The sequence below is a fragment of the Excalfactoria chinensis genome, chromosome 1, assembly GCF_039878825.1.
Source record: "Excalfactoria chinensis isolate bCotChi1 chromosome 1, bCotChi1.hap2, whole genome shotgun sequence".
Taxonomy (NCBI): Eukaryota; Metazoa; Chordata; class Aves; order Galliformes; family Phasianidae; genus Excalfactoria; species Excalfactoria chinensis.
In genome coordinates this window covers 44,784,046-44,803,277 of record NC_092825.1, presented here as the reverse complement: position 1 = coordinate 44,803,277, position 19,232 = coordinate 44,784,046, and the positions used below count along the sequence as shown (strand labels likewise).

The 19,232-nt window shown below is 42.0% G+C and overlaps 1 protein-coding gene across 4 annotated transcripts; it reads right to left on the bottom strand.

The window, feature by feature from the left end:
* Window positions 1-1,353: 1,353 nt before the first annotated feature.
* On the bottom strand, window positions 1,354-19,031 carry GAS2L3 (growth arrest specific 2 like 3). Of its 4 annotated transcripts, none has more exons than XM_072347378.1 (10): window positions 19,005-19,031; window positions 15,933-16,056; window positions 13,592-13,732; window positions 12,466-12,634; window positions 11,702-11,820; window positions 11,199-11,340; window positions 7,511-7,574; window positions 6,726-6,864; window positions 5,422-5,529; window positions 1,354-5,106 (listed from the first exon to the last, which is right to left on the bottom strand). In XM_072347378.1, exons 3-10 carry the CDS (start codon window positions 13,619-13,621, stop codon window positions 3,697-3,699), a joined length of 2,181 nt encoding a protein of 726 aa, XP_072203479.1. In that variant the 5' UTR covers window positions 13,622-13,732; window positions 15,933-16,056; window positions 19,005-19,031; the 3' UTR covers window positions 1,354-3,696. The 4 variants fall into 4 exon arrangements, with proteins under 4 accessions (XP_072203479.1, XP_072203460.1, XP_072203470.1 ...); XM_072347359.1 differs by having other exon boundaries at window positions 13,592-13,639; XM_072347369.1 differs by lacking the exon at window positions 19,005-19,031 and adding an exon at window positions 18,739-18,992.
* Between the last annotated feature and the right edge of the window lie 201 nt (window positions 19,032-19,232).

The window sequence follows — 19,232 nt, the reverse complement described above, 5'->3', positions numbered from 1 at the left end:
AGTTACAGCCAACTAATTACTAGAAGAGTAGTGATAATGCTTTGAGGAGCTTGACAGTTGGAGCGTGCAATATACTGCTGGCAGAGGAAATGAAAATACTTATGCAAGATGGTTCATCAGACAGTTGCACATCTTCAGTATAACAGCTAAAAAAAACCCAGCACTTGGCTTCTCCAGGTTAGGAACTCCACTTAAGTATAAAAGATGGAGCTCTAAATCAAACACCTACAAACCAGTAGAGAAGGTGCCCTGGTTTTGATCTACCAGCTTAGCAATGAAGTGGTATTTTCCATTGCCTAGTTTTGAACAGGGCCCAAGCTTGAAATTACATTCTTCTCTTTGAGAAGCAAGAGCTTAAGACTTCCTCTCCAGTGAGTTAGAATAGATTTGGACTGTGGGTATTAGAAATATGAGATACAGCAGGTAATAAAGAAGGAAAATTAGCTCACCCCTTCCAATGACCTGTGACAGCTTGAGAAGCCCACACTCTCACCAGAGATGCTACTCCCTCAACTGCTAATCCTTAAATGAGGTTGAAGGGGGGTGGTTTCAGGCTCCACTCCTTCTGGTCACTCAGTTACATTGCTTGCACCTGAGCTCCCTGGGTTGGTCACGCCTTCTCACCTGGTGTTCAACCATTGATTCAGATCATGACCTGGCAATTCCACTGCAGCATTATATCTGAAACTACTCAGGCACATTACCAAGTAGGAAAGAGCAAGAAGACCCTTCTTCTCAAATACTCTTTTACTGAAACACACTTCAGAGGCCTTGAACTCCAAACAAAACCAATAGCTATTTATGTCTTCATAATAGCCTGACATGAAAGCTACAATTATTCGAGTGTCGATCAAGCAAAAATATAACCCCTTCTGAAAAAGCAAACTCCATTTCCCCTTCCCCCAAGCCTCCCAAAATGACAGCAGAAAAACAAATGCATGCATGTAAAAAGGTGCAGTATATGTTTATTTAGAATAAGTACTCAAAGACATCAAAAGTATATGGAGAATTCAGTAATATTCTTGTTCCGAGTAATCTTTCCCACACGAAAAGTAATACAAGTTGAAGATCAGATTTACTGTTTGGCAATATAAACATTGTGAAAAGAGTATTTTCAGCAGGAGGTATTTTGTTACATTTCGATTATTGGCTCACCTTGTGCCACATGACATCATCAGTTATAACATGACTGAATAAAAAGTTGAAGACTGCAATTATTTGCGCAAGTTAGATCTCACTTACACTATTTTTGTAGATAAAACCAAACCAAGCTAACCCATACGTAGCACATGAAGCATCTTCAGATTTACTGTTTGAGTTTTCAACAGTAAAATGACTTTTTTTTCCCCCACTTTCTCAATGCCTGTTTACACTTTGAATGACAAAATTATACCTATTACATGAGATTACAAAGTTGAAACCCTCCACTTTCTCTCAAGTAATTGTTCTCAAATGTAGATGCTGAGATAACTGTTACGCTGGGATCCAAGAGTCTTGGTGTTTATAGTAGTACTGTGGAACTTGTAAACAGTTCAAAAAGCGTTGAGGATTGTTGAACCCAGCAAGAAGCCAAGCACCCACTCCCAACCCACTTGCTGTCAGGGTAAGCATGGGGAAAAAAAAGAAAGTCATGATGCTGTGCATGGGATATCTCATCATGGCTAACCATATGGGAGCTCAAAATCAAAAACAGGTCATCTACTGCAAAATGCTTTCAGAGTATGAAATAGCACGTCAATTTTAACCTAGCTCCCCTACAATCAATACTCTTCTTAACATTTGCAGTAGTGTCTTTGACCAGTGCATTCATAAAATAAATGAGCAATAAGGCCTCCCCCAAACAAACAACTTTGAACATAAGTTTGTGGGAGCTGTTCATATTATTAAAATTGATGTTTTCCTCCAACAGTCTGTATACTCTTATTTTCGGTTTACTCCAGCAGGCTGTAAACAGAATTGTACAGTAGAGATGCATAATTAGAATGATAAATAACTGAAGCTAACAAGGTGCTCAGAAAGGTAGTGTGACAATGTCACCACTGCACATGAAAACTCATTATTAGTTTACAATGCTTGCTTATCCTAGTTCCAGGAAACAAAGTATTCAACATACAGCATCAGAAGCTGCAGTTTCCACATGTCTCTTCTACCCATAAGTAAATACCGTGACAGCAGGAATGACAACAGTCTGTAGAAGTCAGCAGTCGCAGTGTCTCTCCACAGAACCTGAGAGTTCCTTGACATTCGTAGTACTGACCATTAAATCCAAAATATCTTAGTTCTACCTCCAGAGACAGTAGTTTTTATTCATCTACCACGAAACTCATTTCTGTTGAGCTCCACAGACCCACTAAGAGCCTGCAGGAGTTGAGATTAAACGGCACTTAACTCTGTGGCACTTTCAAAGGCATTAAGGCAAAGATAGGCCCTTGTTAGCTCTTTGGGAAACTACTCACCTCTGGAAAAGTGATACAGGAGAACCAGTAGCAAGGTCTCCATAAACAAAACAAAGGCCAACACAGACTAAGACTGCTCACACGAATAAACCTCAAGCACCAATAAGCATTCAGCAGTTCAGTTATATGAAAAAAAGGCCACTCCTGCAGAGCAGCAACACTCTGTTCTGAGCAGGCCCTGTGCCGGCTCCATGGGGTCCATCCTGCAGGAAAGTGCCCTCACAGCAACTCAGGTACTTCTCCCCATGCAGCAAGAGCATCCTAGGAAAAAAATAGGCTTACCTGTACTCACACTGGAGCACATTCTAAGCCAAGTTGTCTCCCCAGGCCTTTACAAGTAGCATTGCTAAGGCACAAGTGTGATCAAGGCCACGATTTTCAATGCACAATTCAATGCAAGCCAAGGCTCCACGCCCAAGCAAGCGGAAGCCATGTTAAGGTATGTAGGGGAACACTGAATTCTGATAGCTGCAGCAAACTGAACAAGACTAGAAATTTCTCTCTAATCATAGAATGGCGTAGGCTGGCAGGGACATAAAGCCAATCCAGTCCCACCCTGTGTGGTGAGCAGGGCTGCCACTCACCAGCTAAGGCTGCCCAGGGACCCATCCAATGCATTAAGCACCTCCAGGGATGGGGCACCCACAGCTCTCTGGGCAGCCTGTGCCAGCACCTCACTACCTCTGAGCAAAGAAAAACAAAAAAAACCAAAGTCTTCCAACATTTCTAATACATACAGGAGACCCAGATTTGGGGTCCTGGAACACTATCAAACTTAAAAACTAAACTAAAAAAAAAGGGAAAAAACCCATAACAATTTTATTTGAGGTATTAGAAATTTTACAGCACAAGCACAGCTCTATCACTTGCCACAGGCCCTGATGCAGATGTGCTTAGAACAACCAGAATTGCTCAGCTTAACTCCCTGGAAAACAAACAGCAGCAGCATTCCCAGCTCCCCTTCCTCTCTCCTGCCTTTCCCCACAGCAGGTCAGGCTAGCAGCAAAAAAAGATTATTCCACAGTGCAAGCAAGCTTACCTCTAATATAATATAATATACCTAATAAAGTATTAAAACTTCAAAATAAATACAGTTATTACTGTAAGTTATGCAGCAAAATGTAATTATGCCTAACATTTGGCATGGCACATGTAGCGTTAGTTAACTTTCCTCAGTGTAGCAATTTTCAGATGCGCATTTGAACATTAGTGGGACTTCTGCAGAAGGCAACAGATAGGTTTACTTTCTGGGCTTTTTACTCCCAGTCATAACAAAATAATGATCATCATGTTTGCTCTTCTGAAGAGGCCCTTTTGACGCACTAGGTGCTCCTTTGTTACAAGCTACTGCTGATTTTCCTTTAGAGAGAGGTTTCTTGGCTGCTGGGACCAAGTTTCCATTGGTTTGCAAGTCTCTGTTTGAAGGCGTATTTTTTGTGGAGGGCTGCACTGCTTTTTTGGTCGCTGCCACTTTGGCTGAAGTTTGAGGAAGCCGCACAACAGAGAGTGGAGTGCGTTCAGGAGGTTTGGATGAGGAGGGTTCAACCTCAAGGGGCTTATTGACATTTTGGGTCTGTAGATGCTCTGTAGCTGGTGACTTATTGACAGATGCTGTTAGATTTTTGCTTGTAGATCCCAGCATAGGAGGTGACTTCAGTGCTTTACTAACTGCCAGGGAAGGTACAGAAGCTGAGTGCTTTAGGATTGAAGCAGTCTTCAGGTTCCTTGTCAGGTCAGAAGCTGTTTGTGGAGCCTTCCGAGGATGCTGAGACCCAGATCCTGATGCCTGAGTAGTATTTTCAGCAGGAGATTTCACATAGAGCTGCTGGGAATGTGCAAACTTGGCAACAGCACGCAGATTGGTAACAGGTGGCCGAGCTGGCCTTGGAGCAACAGAATTTACTTTGGTTTTAGTAGCAGATACAGGTTTAGATTTAGAGGGGACACACTTCTGTTTAGAAGCCAATGCTTCAGCTGTTGCAGGCAACTGAGACAACTGTTTCTTAGATGCTGAGAGTGCAGAATGCATCCCCCTTGCTGGGGTGCCTTGGGCTGGGGCAAATCTCACCTTTGGGGCATCAGGGGAACGAATACGTTTGCGTAATGTTTCAGAGTGAACAAGAGCTGTTCTTGACCTTGTAGACGAAGAACTCTTGCTTGCAGGCAGCAAAGGAATAGGAGCTGGTGAGTGGTGTGCGGGAGACTCCAGTTTCTTTGAGGTGCCCATCAATGGTTTGAAAGGAGACTGAGCATCTGTTAGTTTGGGTCTGACTGACAGCAACTTTGCAGCAGAGGATGTGTGCACAGGCACCTTTGGTGATGTCAGGGCAGGAGACTGAGGACGTTTAGATAAAGGCTTCTTAGCTATCGCCCCATGGATAGCCTTTACGGCTGGAACAGGAGTAGGGGGGTTTGCTGGCTGCTTTTGAAACATATTGACAGCTGACATTGGGTTCATGACAGGAGGTTCCTGAATTCTGGCTGGTGAATTAGAGATATTGTCACTGGTGACCCCTTTCTGAAACGCCAAGATCTTTTGCTCCAGAGTTGCAAACTGAAGCACTCGGCAGGGATCATACTTAAGCAGAAAACCTTGGAGTGTGTCCCAGCCTCCACCAACACGGACCATCACATGTTTGCCATGTAGCATCTGAGAATGATGGGAGATGGGTGGGAACAGAAGAACATTAGAAAACTTGTTTTATGCAGCACTAAGTCTGCATCTCATATTAACATTAACTTTCTAAGTTTAGTGAGGTTCTAAGTGTAAAATCAGTGGTTGTAAGATCTAGGTAGCTGTTTTAAATAAAATAGAAAGACCTGTTTTAAATAGGATTGGATCATGTATTATCCCAACCTAAATCATTCTGTAAATCTAAAAGAATACCACAAAAAATAGGTATTTCACTTAAAAGTATTTCTCTCCCATTTTGAATATAGATTGTAATGCTGAGAAACGACTTACTCGTATGAATAATATTTTATCTCCCAGTCTGTAACGTCCCTCAGATAAGTATTCAATGGAAAATCGATGGGAGCAGCTGCAGGGTGGATCTTCTGCTATGTGTTTAACCTAATTGTTAAAATTGAAAGCGTGTATTAGTATTTCGACAGAAGCACGTGTTTAACTGTTTACTGAGATACCATTATCTTATTGTTTTAAATATTTTCTTCCCTTAAGTTAAGGAAGTGTGAGAATTTTATTTCCCTCGCAAGAAAATCTCAGCTACATAAAGCTTTGAAACAGAGAACAAAAGACTGAACAGAACCGTACATGCAGTCAAATATCTTAGAGTTGTCTAAATTCAGTTTTTATGATTTCTGCAATTTTAACATACTTCTATTTTCTTTTTAACTATTTGTCCACAATATTAAATACAGTAGTATCAAATTCCAGACAGAAGCCTTTCAAGAAACTGAAACACAAGTACCAGGATCTCTCTTGTGAATAAATCAGTACTCAACAGAACCAGTTCCATTGCTACACCTTACCCAGGGGCACTTCAGCATTATTTCTCACTTTTTAGAAGGCCTTTTATAAGTTAACCTTCTATATGACACCCAAGAAAGAAAACACTGAATAAATGAGAAAGACAGCCCCCAGATAAGTCTAGAGTTACTGAGGAAGCGTATGTTGAAGCCACTGGGAAGCTTCAGAGAAATTAGAAGGTCAAAACTATTGGTAAGCAGCAAAACTAGTGAGTTATCAGTGTGGGGATCTGGTGGCTGGCGTTCCCAAAGAAGCAAAAGCATTACATTACAACACAAAGGACTATTTAAATAAGTTAAATTTCAAATCTCGTTGTGCGTTCATTGTTGTTCATCATTTCTCTCAGGCCAGTTCACAAGTTGTATGAGTCATGTCCTTTCCTGCACGCATATTAATTTCCAACAAGTACAGCTATACAGACTTGTTTGGGTTTTTTTTCAAGTCTTTCTTGAAGAATTTCATCAAAACTTACTTTAACATTTTATGAAGTCCACATTAGTCACAGCATACTGATGCACAATGCTTCAATGAGAGGCTGCTCAAAGCAGCAGTGAAAGAAGGGATGAATCAAGTTACATGCACTGAAGCATTAACTTCAAAAAACAGTATTTTTATAACATTAAAACAAAATTTATTGTTCAAAGAGGTGCATCAACTTCTGTTTTCTTTTAAAGAAGACTCACAGATGTTAGACGAAAATGAATCTGTCATATCACACAAGCACTAAGCTAAGAGTTTCACTTAACTTGAAGACCACTGCATAATAAATAAGTACTTACAGCCTCATGTAACTCGCCGTGGTGGCAACATGACTTTGCTGTGTTAACAGGTGATGCTGGTCCCGAGGTCCTTAGCAGTGTTTCTTCTAGCTCAATTTCCTTCTCCAGTTTTACCAGCACAGGAGGTTCAACTCCATATCTCAACACAATTACATAAGTAGAAGTTTTAATTAATAATTTAATAAAGAAAACAAGTGATTATAACAAGCAAGAAAAGTTGTGAGCAGTTAGACTAAGAGTAAATAGTACTACAGCAGTCTTGATAATGAAAAGAGAAGGAGCAGCTCCAAGTTTCTGGAAGAAGTCCTCTCAAAGGTGGTCCTAGAGCTACCAGGGAAGGCAATAACAATACTGCTCAACCTGAAAAACTTAGTTTATCTGAATTGGTCATGAACCACCTTAAAGCTTCCAACTCTGTGCTGGAAACAAATTAGAAGTCGACTTCGAAAACAGTAAGAGTTGCTTCCTATTTAAGGGTTTCATAAAACTTCCGAAAAGCTTAAAAAATTAAAGACCTTAAGGACTATTCACTGAGTTCTTCCAAGACGTCCGCGTATCTACAAGCTGAAGGTAACATTTAAGCATATGGTCATAAAAAGCAGTGTGGATCAGCACCTCCCCATGAAAATAACGTGATAAATATTTAGCCTACAGGTGCTACTCATTACTTTCTGCACATAATTAACATCTACTGCTTTGCACTCAATGGCCACAGACCATCTTAGCTTTTGATTAATAGAATACATTCTTCAGTTTCTATTTAAGGTCATGAACGGATCAAATACCTGGATACAATGCGTCCAATTTCCAACAAACAAAGATACACTTGTCTTGGATCCTTGTGCAAAACTAAAAAGGAATAAAAAATAAAAGAGAGTTGTAACCCATTTTTATTGTGGAAAGACCTCTGCAATTGGATAAAGAGAATAAGGAGCAGATGATTGCAATTCAGCCGTCATTCTGCTCAGAGGCAAGTGGCATTATTCCAGTGAGCCAATCTGAAGCGTACTGTACTGTGGCTAAGCACTCGATGCTTTCCAACTCTAATTTTCTTGTCCAAAAAGTGTCTAAATCCATTCTAACACAGCTGGAGTTGGCTTTATGCTGTTCCTCCTAGATGTGAACTGGAAAGCAAAAAAGCTGAAAAGCTTTTCCTTCTCCTTCCCCATAACATTATAGCAATCTTGCAGACAAAGAGCATTCAATAGCAGCAAATAGGAAAATAAATTGTCAGATACACACATTCATTCAGCAGTTGAAAACTGAAGAACTAGATGCAAGGGATCTAGCTGACAAGCGGATGCCTACACACAGCCAGTCAGCTTGAGTGGTTTAAATCTTTGGCTGTGAAAGAGTGATCCAGGTGATTGTAATCATTTTAGGAATATCTTTTTCTTCCAACTCTTTAAGAATTCAATGACCATCTCATGGCAGATCTACATAGTTTTTCTAGAAGATGTCACTTTGCCAGTGGCAGGTCCCCTGAGGGTCCCTACCCCATGTTGCACGGTTCTTTCATTCCCTGCTTATTAGCCCTCACATTATCCACCCAAAAGTTTTCTTCAGAACCATGCATCCTGGTGAGACTGTGCTCTGAGAAAGAGGATGGAAACCTCTGACTGTAAGAAAGGGGTGAGGATGATACTGGTCAAACACTCAACCTCAAATAGCAAGTATTGGAAGTGACCGCAGTGAAGCAGAAACATTAGCTCAGATAGATTATTAGCATTTTTGTGCTAGGCTTTGCTCCTCCACAACTCTGCCTACAGTCACTGCACAGCACACCCCTCATTTCAGAACAGCTCTATCAGCTGTATGCACTTGATCACGTAGGGACATGAAATCATGAGCTCCTGAATCTTGAATCATGAATACAGATGAATCCTGAAGCTGAAGAATCAGAAGGCAGGATGAAGTAATAGTCAAATTGTATGCAGATGACTCTGGCAGCTGCCCTGGCTTTTCTTGACAATTTTGAAATGTGAGCACTCAAGTATTTTTATTGCCACTCTAAAGAATGGAAGAGCAGAAGAAAGCAAGGTCTATTTTGGTTTTATTTCTTGAAGTATCTAGGGAAAAATAAAGGGACAGAATAGTTTAGAACATCACACAAGTAATTACTTTCTCCTCAGCCCCGATCTAAACCTCATAACTGAGACTCTGTAAACAATTTCTAAAGTCCACAAACAGCTGTATGAATGTTGTAGAAAACAAATGACCCTCATGCTTTCTTAGCCATTGAGGAATGCTGCCTAATAACTCAGAAACCAAAGGCTGGAAAAAATGTCATTTAGCTTGCTTCACCCTACACATGTGCCACTGTTCTTCACCCACCATTAAGTATAAAAAATGGGAAAAAATGTAGATATAATTTTATATGGAGTATCATTTATATAAACTTCCTTCGTGCTGTGCAGTACCAATATTAAACAGAACATGAAAATTTACTCTGAAGAGAAGTTTGGTAAGTAAAACTATTTCACTTTAAACAAGACTAAAACATTGACTAAAGTATAAACTGAGCATGAAGTCAGATGTTCTTGCTTACACAGAATGACTTGCATAGGAAAGATCATCTAGTTTCCAGAAGTTATATCATCTACTCCAGTTTGTAATTCTACTTATTGAAGGACCTGATGATGATGGGTAATTCAACAGAAAGTTGGCCAAGCTGCAATGCAAAAGGTACTAGAGATTATTTCATCTTTTTTTTTTTTTCCATAAGTGGTTTTGTCAGCTCTGAGAGAAAAGGCATAATTTGCTTGAATCCAGAAGAGAAAAATTCAAATATACCCTTAGCAGAAACCAAGACTTGATGTTAGAGGGCACCTCATAATGGCTACTCACTCTGATATCTATCAATGATCTCTTCCAACCCCTACAATTTTGTGATATCTCAGGAACAATTAAATTAAATTAATTTTCCCCATGGCCACCCACATTTATCAGGAGGCGTTGCTACACATGTTTGACATGAAAAGGACAATTGCCAGGTTGTCTTTCCCCTATTTCATTCATAAAGAACAGCTTGAAAGTTTGATGGAGAACATCAATGGAAAGAGTATGTCATCAAGGAGACTTCAGGTCAGCTCATTTCAACTGCCAAATAAGCTTACAGACGATATTTATGCCACACAGCAAACTTGTGTCATGAGTTACAATCAGACTTCAAACACTTGACAACGAGCAAAAGCCACAGCATTATGAAATCCTGTCTACTTATCTCAGGGAGGCGAAACTGGTTTTAGTTACCCAGCCAGTTAAAGGAACTTAGATGTTTAAGCAGTGTAATTCCTACAAGTTAAAATTAAAAAAAATACTAGAACTAATTTTCTTATATCTCAGTTCTCCAGTCATCTGTACTTTGTGGGTATGAAAAGAAGTTGTGGTCCCTAGTTAAATGAGAATGAGACAGAAGGTGTGTGATGCAGTAGGGAAGGCATAGGTAGTCCAACTAGCAGGGAGAGTTTAAAAGAAAAGCAGCTAGTCAAACCAGCACCTCCCATTTAAATAGCATTAAAAGGCACAAAGACTTCAAGAAAATCTAGTAAGTTTAGTGACATATTCATATGATTACTGCAAACAAAGGATCTTTGCATATTTTTTTTTGCTGTTCTGTTTGAGAGGAAGATTTCTTTTTTTCCTCTTTAAAATAAATAAATAAATAAATAAATCTGGCTTGCCAAAGAAAAGTTTATCTTAATTATTTTCTAGAGACATACTATCTGGTAGATGAGCATTGCATTATTTCCACACAATGGAAGCAGTTTCTCTTAATTAGCAGTCAAAAAAAAAATAAAAATGTATTCCATCTGGAATTATCTGTCTAGTAGTTGTTTATTACAAGTGATGGGCTGTGCACTGTGGCAGGCATACACACAGTTGGTAATATTTATTTTTATAACTATCCTGTTAAGACAAGAGAACACACGATTTATAGTGATGCCAAGTAAGACTTGAACTAAATGTTAATTACCAACAGACTGTTGTCATTTCAGTCCCAACTCTAAAGCAGTTACCAAACTTAGCAGTCATAAATGTATTATTCTGAATGCTTTCTCCAATAAGAATTAGCTCTAATACCAAATAAATCTTATCGTGACTCCATGGCCCTGCGGTCTTCCAGCATACAGAAAGAATAAGGAGTGGAGAAGGGAAGGGACACCACAACTTCTGCTTCTTGGTGGGGCTTTTTACAGAAGAAAAACACGTGAGTTCACTGCACAGCTCTCACTACCTCTCCTCCTCCCACACGGCAACTTTTAGAAGCCTGGAAAAGCATCCTTCACTTTAGAGAAGTTACTGAACTGATATTTCAGTGCTGTTACACAAAACACTGCACTAAAATAAATGTTTACACAAGACAGACACGGTCATGACAAAAGCTTTGTAAGACTATGTGCAATAGTTCTCCCTGGCGAGGTAGTTATCCACATGCAGACCAAAGGAAGTCTTACAAAAAAGGTGGTTTACCTAAACCTTCAGATTCAAAGAGGTAAGTCTCATCAACTCCAATGGCCCTACACCAGTTAAGAAAGTTGGCTGTGTTATCTCTGGCAAAAAAAGATCCTGATGGAGCATCCTTCTTACATGGAACTTTTCTCATTGGAAAATTCTGGCAAGAGAAGAAAACAAAGTACATTGTGCACATAAACATTGCCAACAGATCTCAAAGCACACGATTCCTTCCTCCCAAGTTCTGTTCATAGCCATAGAATTAGCACAAACAGAAAACCCCAGATCAATTGAACTGTACGTGGTTGCCTCACTGCAACATCTTAGAATTCAGTTTAGGAAATAGAGGAAATAACAAGGGAGCAAGGGATATATAATTTTAAGATAGTAACATTAAACAAATACTGATTTACTTTAAAGTTAAACAAAAAGGTTTGGACAAAAATACAGAAGTTAGGCATCTTGCCTTCCATATTACTTAAAGTGGTTATCTATGCATTAAAAAATTACATATAACTTACCCTTAAATTATTTGAGCTACATGAATTTTTAATAGTGTTTTGAAGAACACCAATCAATTGGCACAGTAGTACTCCATTATCAAGTTCTTCCAGCAGTTGTTCTGCTGTGACTTCTATTCCTAAAAAAAGAAGGCCAATACTGGAGTTACTCCACAGGAGACAAAGAAGTTTCATGTTGAACTTATAGGAAACTCCAAGAGTGTTCCAATGCTAAAGACTTCAGTTAAACTTGAGTCCATAATGGAAGAGAAGCCTGGTGACCAACACCCAGTACTGTTGTTGCTTAGGCTCACCCAACACAGGCTGACTGACTTCAGTAGTTCTTCCCATATATGGGCTAGACCAATAAAAGAAGTTGCTGCTGAAATAGTAAAATAATGAAAGCTTTTAGAAAGAAATTCCCAAAACATTCACTCTGAATTTATACTCGATTATCCAGCCCAACTATATGTCACAGGTATCTCCACTTAATAAAAGGGGATTTCACAAACTGAAAATTAGTAAAAATATAAATAAAGTAAAATCAAATATTCACTTAATTAGACTAACAAGATTCAGAACTATAAATTAGAAGGATTAATCACCTTACCTCAAACATTTGGAAGCTAATAAGATCTGAAACCAGAACATGCATTTTTAATGCAATTCTCCTAATCATTCAGGCTCAAATGCTATTAATATTATGGATATTAAGTGTCAGTGTTGAGTCAGATATTTGAATTTGCTTTGAAATTTATTAGACAATGATTTATTTTTAACCTCACCCAGCAAGCCAGACAGCCAGATTGACAGGTCTTCTTGCATAGGCACCAAAGTTGCTTCATGCCGCACAGATATCCACTGGTCATACAGGCACACATCTGCCAGACCTGGGCCATGCCTGGGTGTCAGAGGACTTCGAGGACTTAAAGGAAGGTCATCTCCAAACCACACCTGCAGGAGATTTCAATATGTGCAAGACAGTGAGCTGTAATATTTGCACAGAGGATGGAATCTCACAGTTGCGAATAATAGACCTTTAGCATAATTCAAAGAGTAAGTTTTAATTTCCCTTCAGACAGACACACCAAACCAACAAAGCAGTAATCAAGAATGGTACGGTTCTCATTAGTAACTCCTGCATCAAAAGCACTACTACATTCATTCTCTTGTTTTCACAGTTACCCTATTGTGGCTATAAGCAGATCTTCTTTAGTAAGTAAAGAAAACACACATCACATATTTATGCTGTCTTCTTCCTCCTCACCACATACTAATATAACCTGTAGTTTATCATACAACTTATTACAGACTACCAACTTCTCTGATCAATCATTTCAGGTGCATCTTGAGTATAACTCATTAAAATGACAATACTAAGAGAGAAAACATGAGCGTACACAGCTCATGAACATGAACCCTTAGCACTTCTCTTAAGGATCCCATGTTTTCAGACTAATGGATATCTTCACACATCAAGAGAAGGATCATGCTGAAATGGCATGGAGAGAATTCCCAAAGAGAAGGAGACCTTCCAATATTCCTAGCTACTTGCTTCAGCTCAGGAAGGATGTGTGTCTAAAATATACACGTTCATTGTTGAAGCAGTTTACTAATATGAAGGATTTTAGAAACACCTCTTTATTATCAATAAAGCTTTATATATTCTCATCCTTTGACTTAGAAAACTTCTCAGGAAACAGTGCATAGAAACTGTAAGTATTGCCTATCTGATTACAACATTGGGTTATCTATCTCACACAGTGCTCCACTTGTTGAAAGGGAAAACTCCTATTTATTTATCTGCTTAAAAGGCTAGAGATTATTCTGGGGATTTTGACATTTCATCTGCTTCAGGGTAGATGTTTGCATAAAAACATATAATATTCAAACGTTACAAAAGGCATTTACCTGAACTGCATTCTGCATGGTCACCTGCATTTACATCAGCTTCTCGCTCTGGGGAAAGAGAAGTTTTAATACAGTCAATCCTGCTTTGACTGTATCCTAAACGATCCCAATAAAAACCCACCAGGCAAAATACGAGCAAGTCTAAAAAGACACAGATGAGAGAAAAGAATAGTTATTTTAGCATTTAAGATGTTCAGTATTCAGGCTCCTTTGGCACTGTGTCCTTAAGTAAAGCAGCAGTTATTACAGCTTAAAGTAGCAATTAACTCCAAGCACATAAATAATGCTCAAAGGGTTGCATTGGTTTAAGGAGCTGTAAGGCATTTGCTTTTCCAAAGAGAAATACTAATACTCAAACAGTTCTTAGACTTAGCATGGCTGGCACTCACTCTTCCTTCCCAACCTATCACAAACATACCTTGTACATGCACACCAACACAGATATACATCCTGAGTTTACTTACAATACTTAAAAGATTAAGAACAGCTTAATGAAATCATTTCTAAGAATGAGATTTATTCTTGCATAAATACACAAGAGAAATCAATGGTTTTATTAATTTCTATATGGATTTTGACATGGATTTCCAGGCAGCTACCATAAACCTAAGTTTTCAATGCAATGCTGCAAGCTATGAGGACAATGCCTTTGCAAAACAATCTTTAAGGAAAGAAGCAATCTGGTCAATACTTCTTTGTTCTTTTTCCAGCAGTGCTTTCAACAGTAGGAAAAACCAGCACAAACTCTTCACCAGGCTGGGGATCATGAAGTCCCTCCTTACAGGCTTGAGGTTTAGAAACGTGCAGCATTAGCTATATGGGCACTTACGGAAGGTATTTCCTCAGCGTAGTTCACCACAGTGGTAGCGGAGTGCATTGCTGCCTACAAGCATACCTGCACATGTCTTGAAGCCAGTTAAAAACAATTTTCTTGGTTCACTAGTTGATATCACCTTACTAATCAGGCTGGAAATTAGACTGCAGACAGATGACATCCATAGTTACCTGGACCTGAGCAAGGCCTTTGACATGGTCCCCCATCACATCCTCATCTCCAAATTGGAGGGAACTGGATTTGATGGGTGGACAACTAGATGGATAAGCAATTGGTTGAAAGGCCGCAGACAGAGGGTGGTGGTCAATGGCTCTATGTCCAGGTGGAGGCCGGTAACGAGCGGTGTCCCTCAAGGGTCTGTCTTGGGACCGGTGCTCTTTAACATCTTTATTAATGACATCGATGAGGGAATGGAGTGCACCCTCAGCAAGTTTGCTGATGACACCAAGCTGAGTGGTGCAGTCGATACGGTGGAGGGAACGGATGCCATTCAGAGGGACCTTGACAGGCTGGAAAGCTGGGCTCGGGTGAACCTAATGAGGTTCAACACGGCAAAGTGCAAGGTTTTGCACTTGGGCCGGAAGAACCCCAGGCACTTGTACAGACTGGGAGGAGTTGTCCTTGAGAGCAGCTCGGCAGAGAAAGACCTAGGGGTCCTAATAGATGAGAAACTTAACATGAGCCAGCAGTGCGCTCTGGCAGCCCGGAAGGCAAATGGGATCCTGGGCTCCATCAGGAGAGGGGTGGTCAGCAGGGATAGGGAGGTGATTGTCCCTCTCTACTCTGCTCTTGTGAGGCCCCATCTGGAGTACTGTGTCCAGGTGTGGAGCCCTCAGTACAAAAAAGATACGGAGATTTTGGAAAGGGTCCAGAGGAGGGCCACGAAGATGATCAGGGGGCTGGAGCACCTCCCCTATGAGGACAGGCTGAGGGAGTTGGGTTTGTTCAGCCTGGAGAAGAGAAGGTTGCGGGGTGACCTCATTGCAGCCTTCAATACCTGAAGGGAACTTACTCCCAGGAGGGGAGCAAACTCTTCGAAAGGGCTGATAACAGCAGGACTAGGGGAAATGGTTTTAAGTTAAAAGAGGGAAGATTTAGGTTGGATGTTAGGGGGAAGTTCTTTACTAGGAGAGTGGTTAGGTCCTGGAACAGGCTGCCCAGGGAGGTTGTGGATGCCCCGTCCTTGGAGGTGTTCAAGACCAGGTTGGACGGGGCTCTGGGCAACCTGATCTAGTATAGGCGTATGTTTGGTGGCCCTGCTAGGCAGGGGGGTTGGAACTACATGATCCTTGAGGTCCCTTCCAACCCGGGTCATTCTGTGATTCTGTGATTCTGTGATAGTTGAAACACGCATTTTCCCTTGAAACTTAACTCCTCATTCCTGCTCTGGATGCAACCTAGCCTTCCTAAGATGAAAGGCTCATCTCAGAGGATCCAATACTCGCATATACTTGAGCCTCATGCACTACATAGGACCACACATGTCACTAATTTCAGACAACTTACCTCTGTCACAGGCAATGGAGCAAGCACTTTGTTTCCACTTTCTTCTAGCAGGACTGCCAGCACTACTCCAACTTTACCAAAGATGCCTCAAGTAGTATCTTTCCCCCTCCTTCACTTTTAGTTCCTAAAGGAAAAAAACAACAACAACAAGAGCCATCCTCACCATAATGCCATTTTTCCTTCGATGAATGAACAAGGGAACAGCAGACTATATACCAAGCATTACTAATGAGCTCGTTATGCTTCCCACAGCTCTATCCAGGGGAATACATTTTCTTTTAGCATAAGGAAGCTATTGTCCCAACAGAGTTGCAGTAAGAGGCTTCATTGATCAAAAAGAAATAAATAAAACAACAGCAGAACAGCCAGCAGTGAAGCTGGACTCATTAAAACAAGGAGCTCCACGCTGGCCAACAATCTGGCATGTTAACTGCCATGGGAAGAACAAAAGGCAGCCTAATTCACAGGGAGCGCTCGAAGCAAGAACAAAGCAAAATATTCACACGACAGCTATCACAAGAATGTTCAGCATCTGCAGTTTTGCAGAAATGCCCAACAAAAACTGGTCTTAAATATGGAGATTGAGGAGAAGAGTTGTAGCGCTTGAACTTCAAGGGCCTGCTGTTCTGAAAGAAGTTATTTTGTAAGCCTGCATGCATCAGGGCTCTCCAGAAAGAAAAATGGGCTTACTTATCATTGGGGTACCTGAATGGCATTAAACAAAAACAAATTCCTCAGAACAGACTGTCCTGAGTGGATTTTGAGCTGATGGTTACAGTTAGCTTAAGAGTTTGTCATTCTCAGATCCCACATCTGTCTGCTCTCAGACTGCAAGGAACGCAGATGAACCTTGTTGCTGGCAATGAGAAGGATGGTGAGGAAAACACTGCAGGAGCAGGTGGTCATATCCAGTGGGGTTTCCTGCATCAAGAAGTTGTACATAATGAACAAATATTTGACACTGAATTCAGGCAGCTCCAGATAGAACCATTTCAGTTTCTTCAACTCATCTTCATTCAACAAGCACTTAGTGCCCAGTGTTCACTAGCGTGAAAGAAAAGGCTCCAGAATGAATATGTAATATGTCACTTGGCCACAGCTGGCTATGCCATTTCCATACCATTTCCAGGCCAGCTGGTATACCTAAGGCACCTAGGAAGGGAGAAGCAGTAGAAACTGGAAAGCATTTCCCAATCAGAGAACAAAGCCCGGTGCTTGACAGATGCAGAGATTCCTGACCACCTGACTCCTGAGAAACACACCCCATCTAATCTCATCTGGCCCTTCTGCTGCCCACAGGCTCCATGGGATGGGTGGAGAGGGGAAACGCTGCTTAACAGCACCTGATAGCAAGATCCATAGAGCAATGCTGATGTGCAGCAAGACAGGTGGGCAGCCCCAAATGATACACTGGGGAAGCCAAAAGCTGCCTTCAGCTGGCTGACTGATGAGCCTCCAGCAAAAGACTGGGGCTTTAATAAAGAGGTGAAAAAGTACCTAACACAGCACGGGGATGGGCATTTCTCAGTAAGAGGGGTGCAGACACACTCTGACAGCCACACAAAGCCATTCTGACCGCTTTGCTCCCCAGTGCTCTGTCCACCACTTTTCCCTCAGGCAAACTGAGGAAGCACCAAAGCCTTTCAACACCAATACTGCAGAATGCTAAGCAAATGCTCTTTAGATGCTGCCCAAGATATCCAGCTCAGTATCACTTGTATCAAGTTGAATATGTGGGCCTCAACCAGCAAGACATGCTACACTAATTACAAGCCATTCTGTAGCACAAGATGAACCACATCCAAATCTCATTTCCTTGGATGGCTCCATTTACAAGGAAACAAAAAAAGTCCACAGCTCTGCAGCTATTAAATACGCAGATGAAGCAGCCGTTCATTTATCATATGGAACTTAAAGGGATTCACAGGCTCATTAAAAACCCTTGGGAAGGAACACTTTCACATCCTCACCCTTTGCTCAAGAAATATCACACTTCATCTTCAGCTCCATCAACACCCAAAGGCCGGTACAACAGACTAGCCCAGAGCAGCTGGAATACACAGGTGAATCTGACAGCACCTACCGAAACCCACATTTTTAAATAGTGTCAAATGAAAGAAGCTGTCAGATCAGGACTTGTTGAAACCAACCAGAAGATATCCAAGATTTTTTTTCGCGATAGACCCTAACACGCAGAAGAGAGGTTAGCACATGACACATCCTGGGAGCGCTACTCCCTGTCACTACGGCAATTACAGAGCCCTTTCGCTCACGGCTGAGTCAGCAGGAGCTGTGCTTCCCTGGGGAGGCCTCAGAGGCATGAAAGAGAAGGAACCAGACGAGTTGGCACAGAAGGGCTGTGGGATGGCATCACAGCGTGCTGGCGGCTCTCCTTAGGGCTGCCTTTCCACACCCTCCAGCGAGGGCAGACACTGCCCCGGGGGCACCTGGCAGGGCTGAAGCCCACCTGAGCTTCAAGCCAAGCACTTCATCCCGGAGGCTGCCACTGCTCCTCCGCCACACAAGCATCCCGTTTGGGAGCCTCTGGTCTCACCCCGCCACTGCCTGCACTCAGCCATCCTGGTTCATGAGATCCAGCTCTATTTTCTCACTTTTTCACCCCGGTTTTCTTCCGGTGTAGTAACACAGAGGGAAGCAGTGCTCAGTGCTCTCTGGCCAGCAGGAGGAATGCACTGGAACTTGATATAAGATCTCATCTTATTATGAAAGACCCACCTGCCACATTTGTCATACCACGCACAGGCCAGCTATGCCCGGTGTCCCCATGTCTCTAGAGGATACTTACGTCAAAGATGGCACACAGCATCCCTGGAGCACAGCAAAGAGAGGAACCGACGTTTCCCAGCTCGCTAAGCGACACCGATAGGCACCGCAGCCTATCAGTGCTACCAGCACCGCACCCCCAGACGCGAGAACTGATTCATAAAGTTCCTGGCGAACGCTTCCCCCTCCTTCCCAAGACTCGGCTCCGCGGCACTTCCCGTATACAGGAGTCTCTTACAGGGTTACCGACCCTCCTTCCCGCTCCCGGTGCCCACCAGCCGTACCCACCTACACCCCGGCACCCGCCGCTCCGCGCCGCCGCCACACAGCGAAGCACCCCCGCCCCGCGCCGGCCGCTCCGTTCGAAAGAGCCAATCAGCGCCCGCGGGGCGGAGCCGCACCTGGCTCCGCGCCACCGGCACCGCCTGCCCGCGGCGCCCTCAGTGAGGGTGGAGGCCGCTGTGCTGAGGTCGGCGCCTGTACGTTACCTCTCTAGAGCAAAATAGCCTGATTTTT

Bases quoted from the DNA above. Each gene is read 5' to 3' on its own strand.
- GAS2L3 (XM_072347378.1), bottom strand. From the start codon at position 13,621: ATGCAGGTGACCATGCAGAATGCAGTTCAG. The intron at 11,341-11,701 runs GTAAGTTATATG...TTCTCTTGCCAG, and splicing joins GTAGCTCAAATAATTTAAGG to AATTTTCCAATGAGAAAAGT. The intron at 5,107-5,421 runs GTAAGTCGTTTC...CATCATTCTCAG, and splicing joins ATAAAATATTATTCATACGA to ATGCTACATGGCAAACATGT.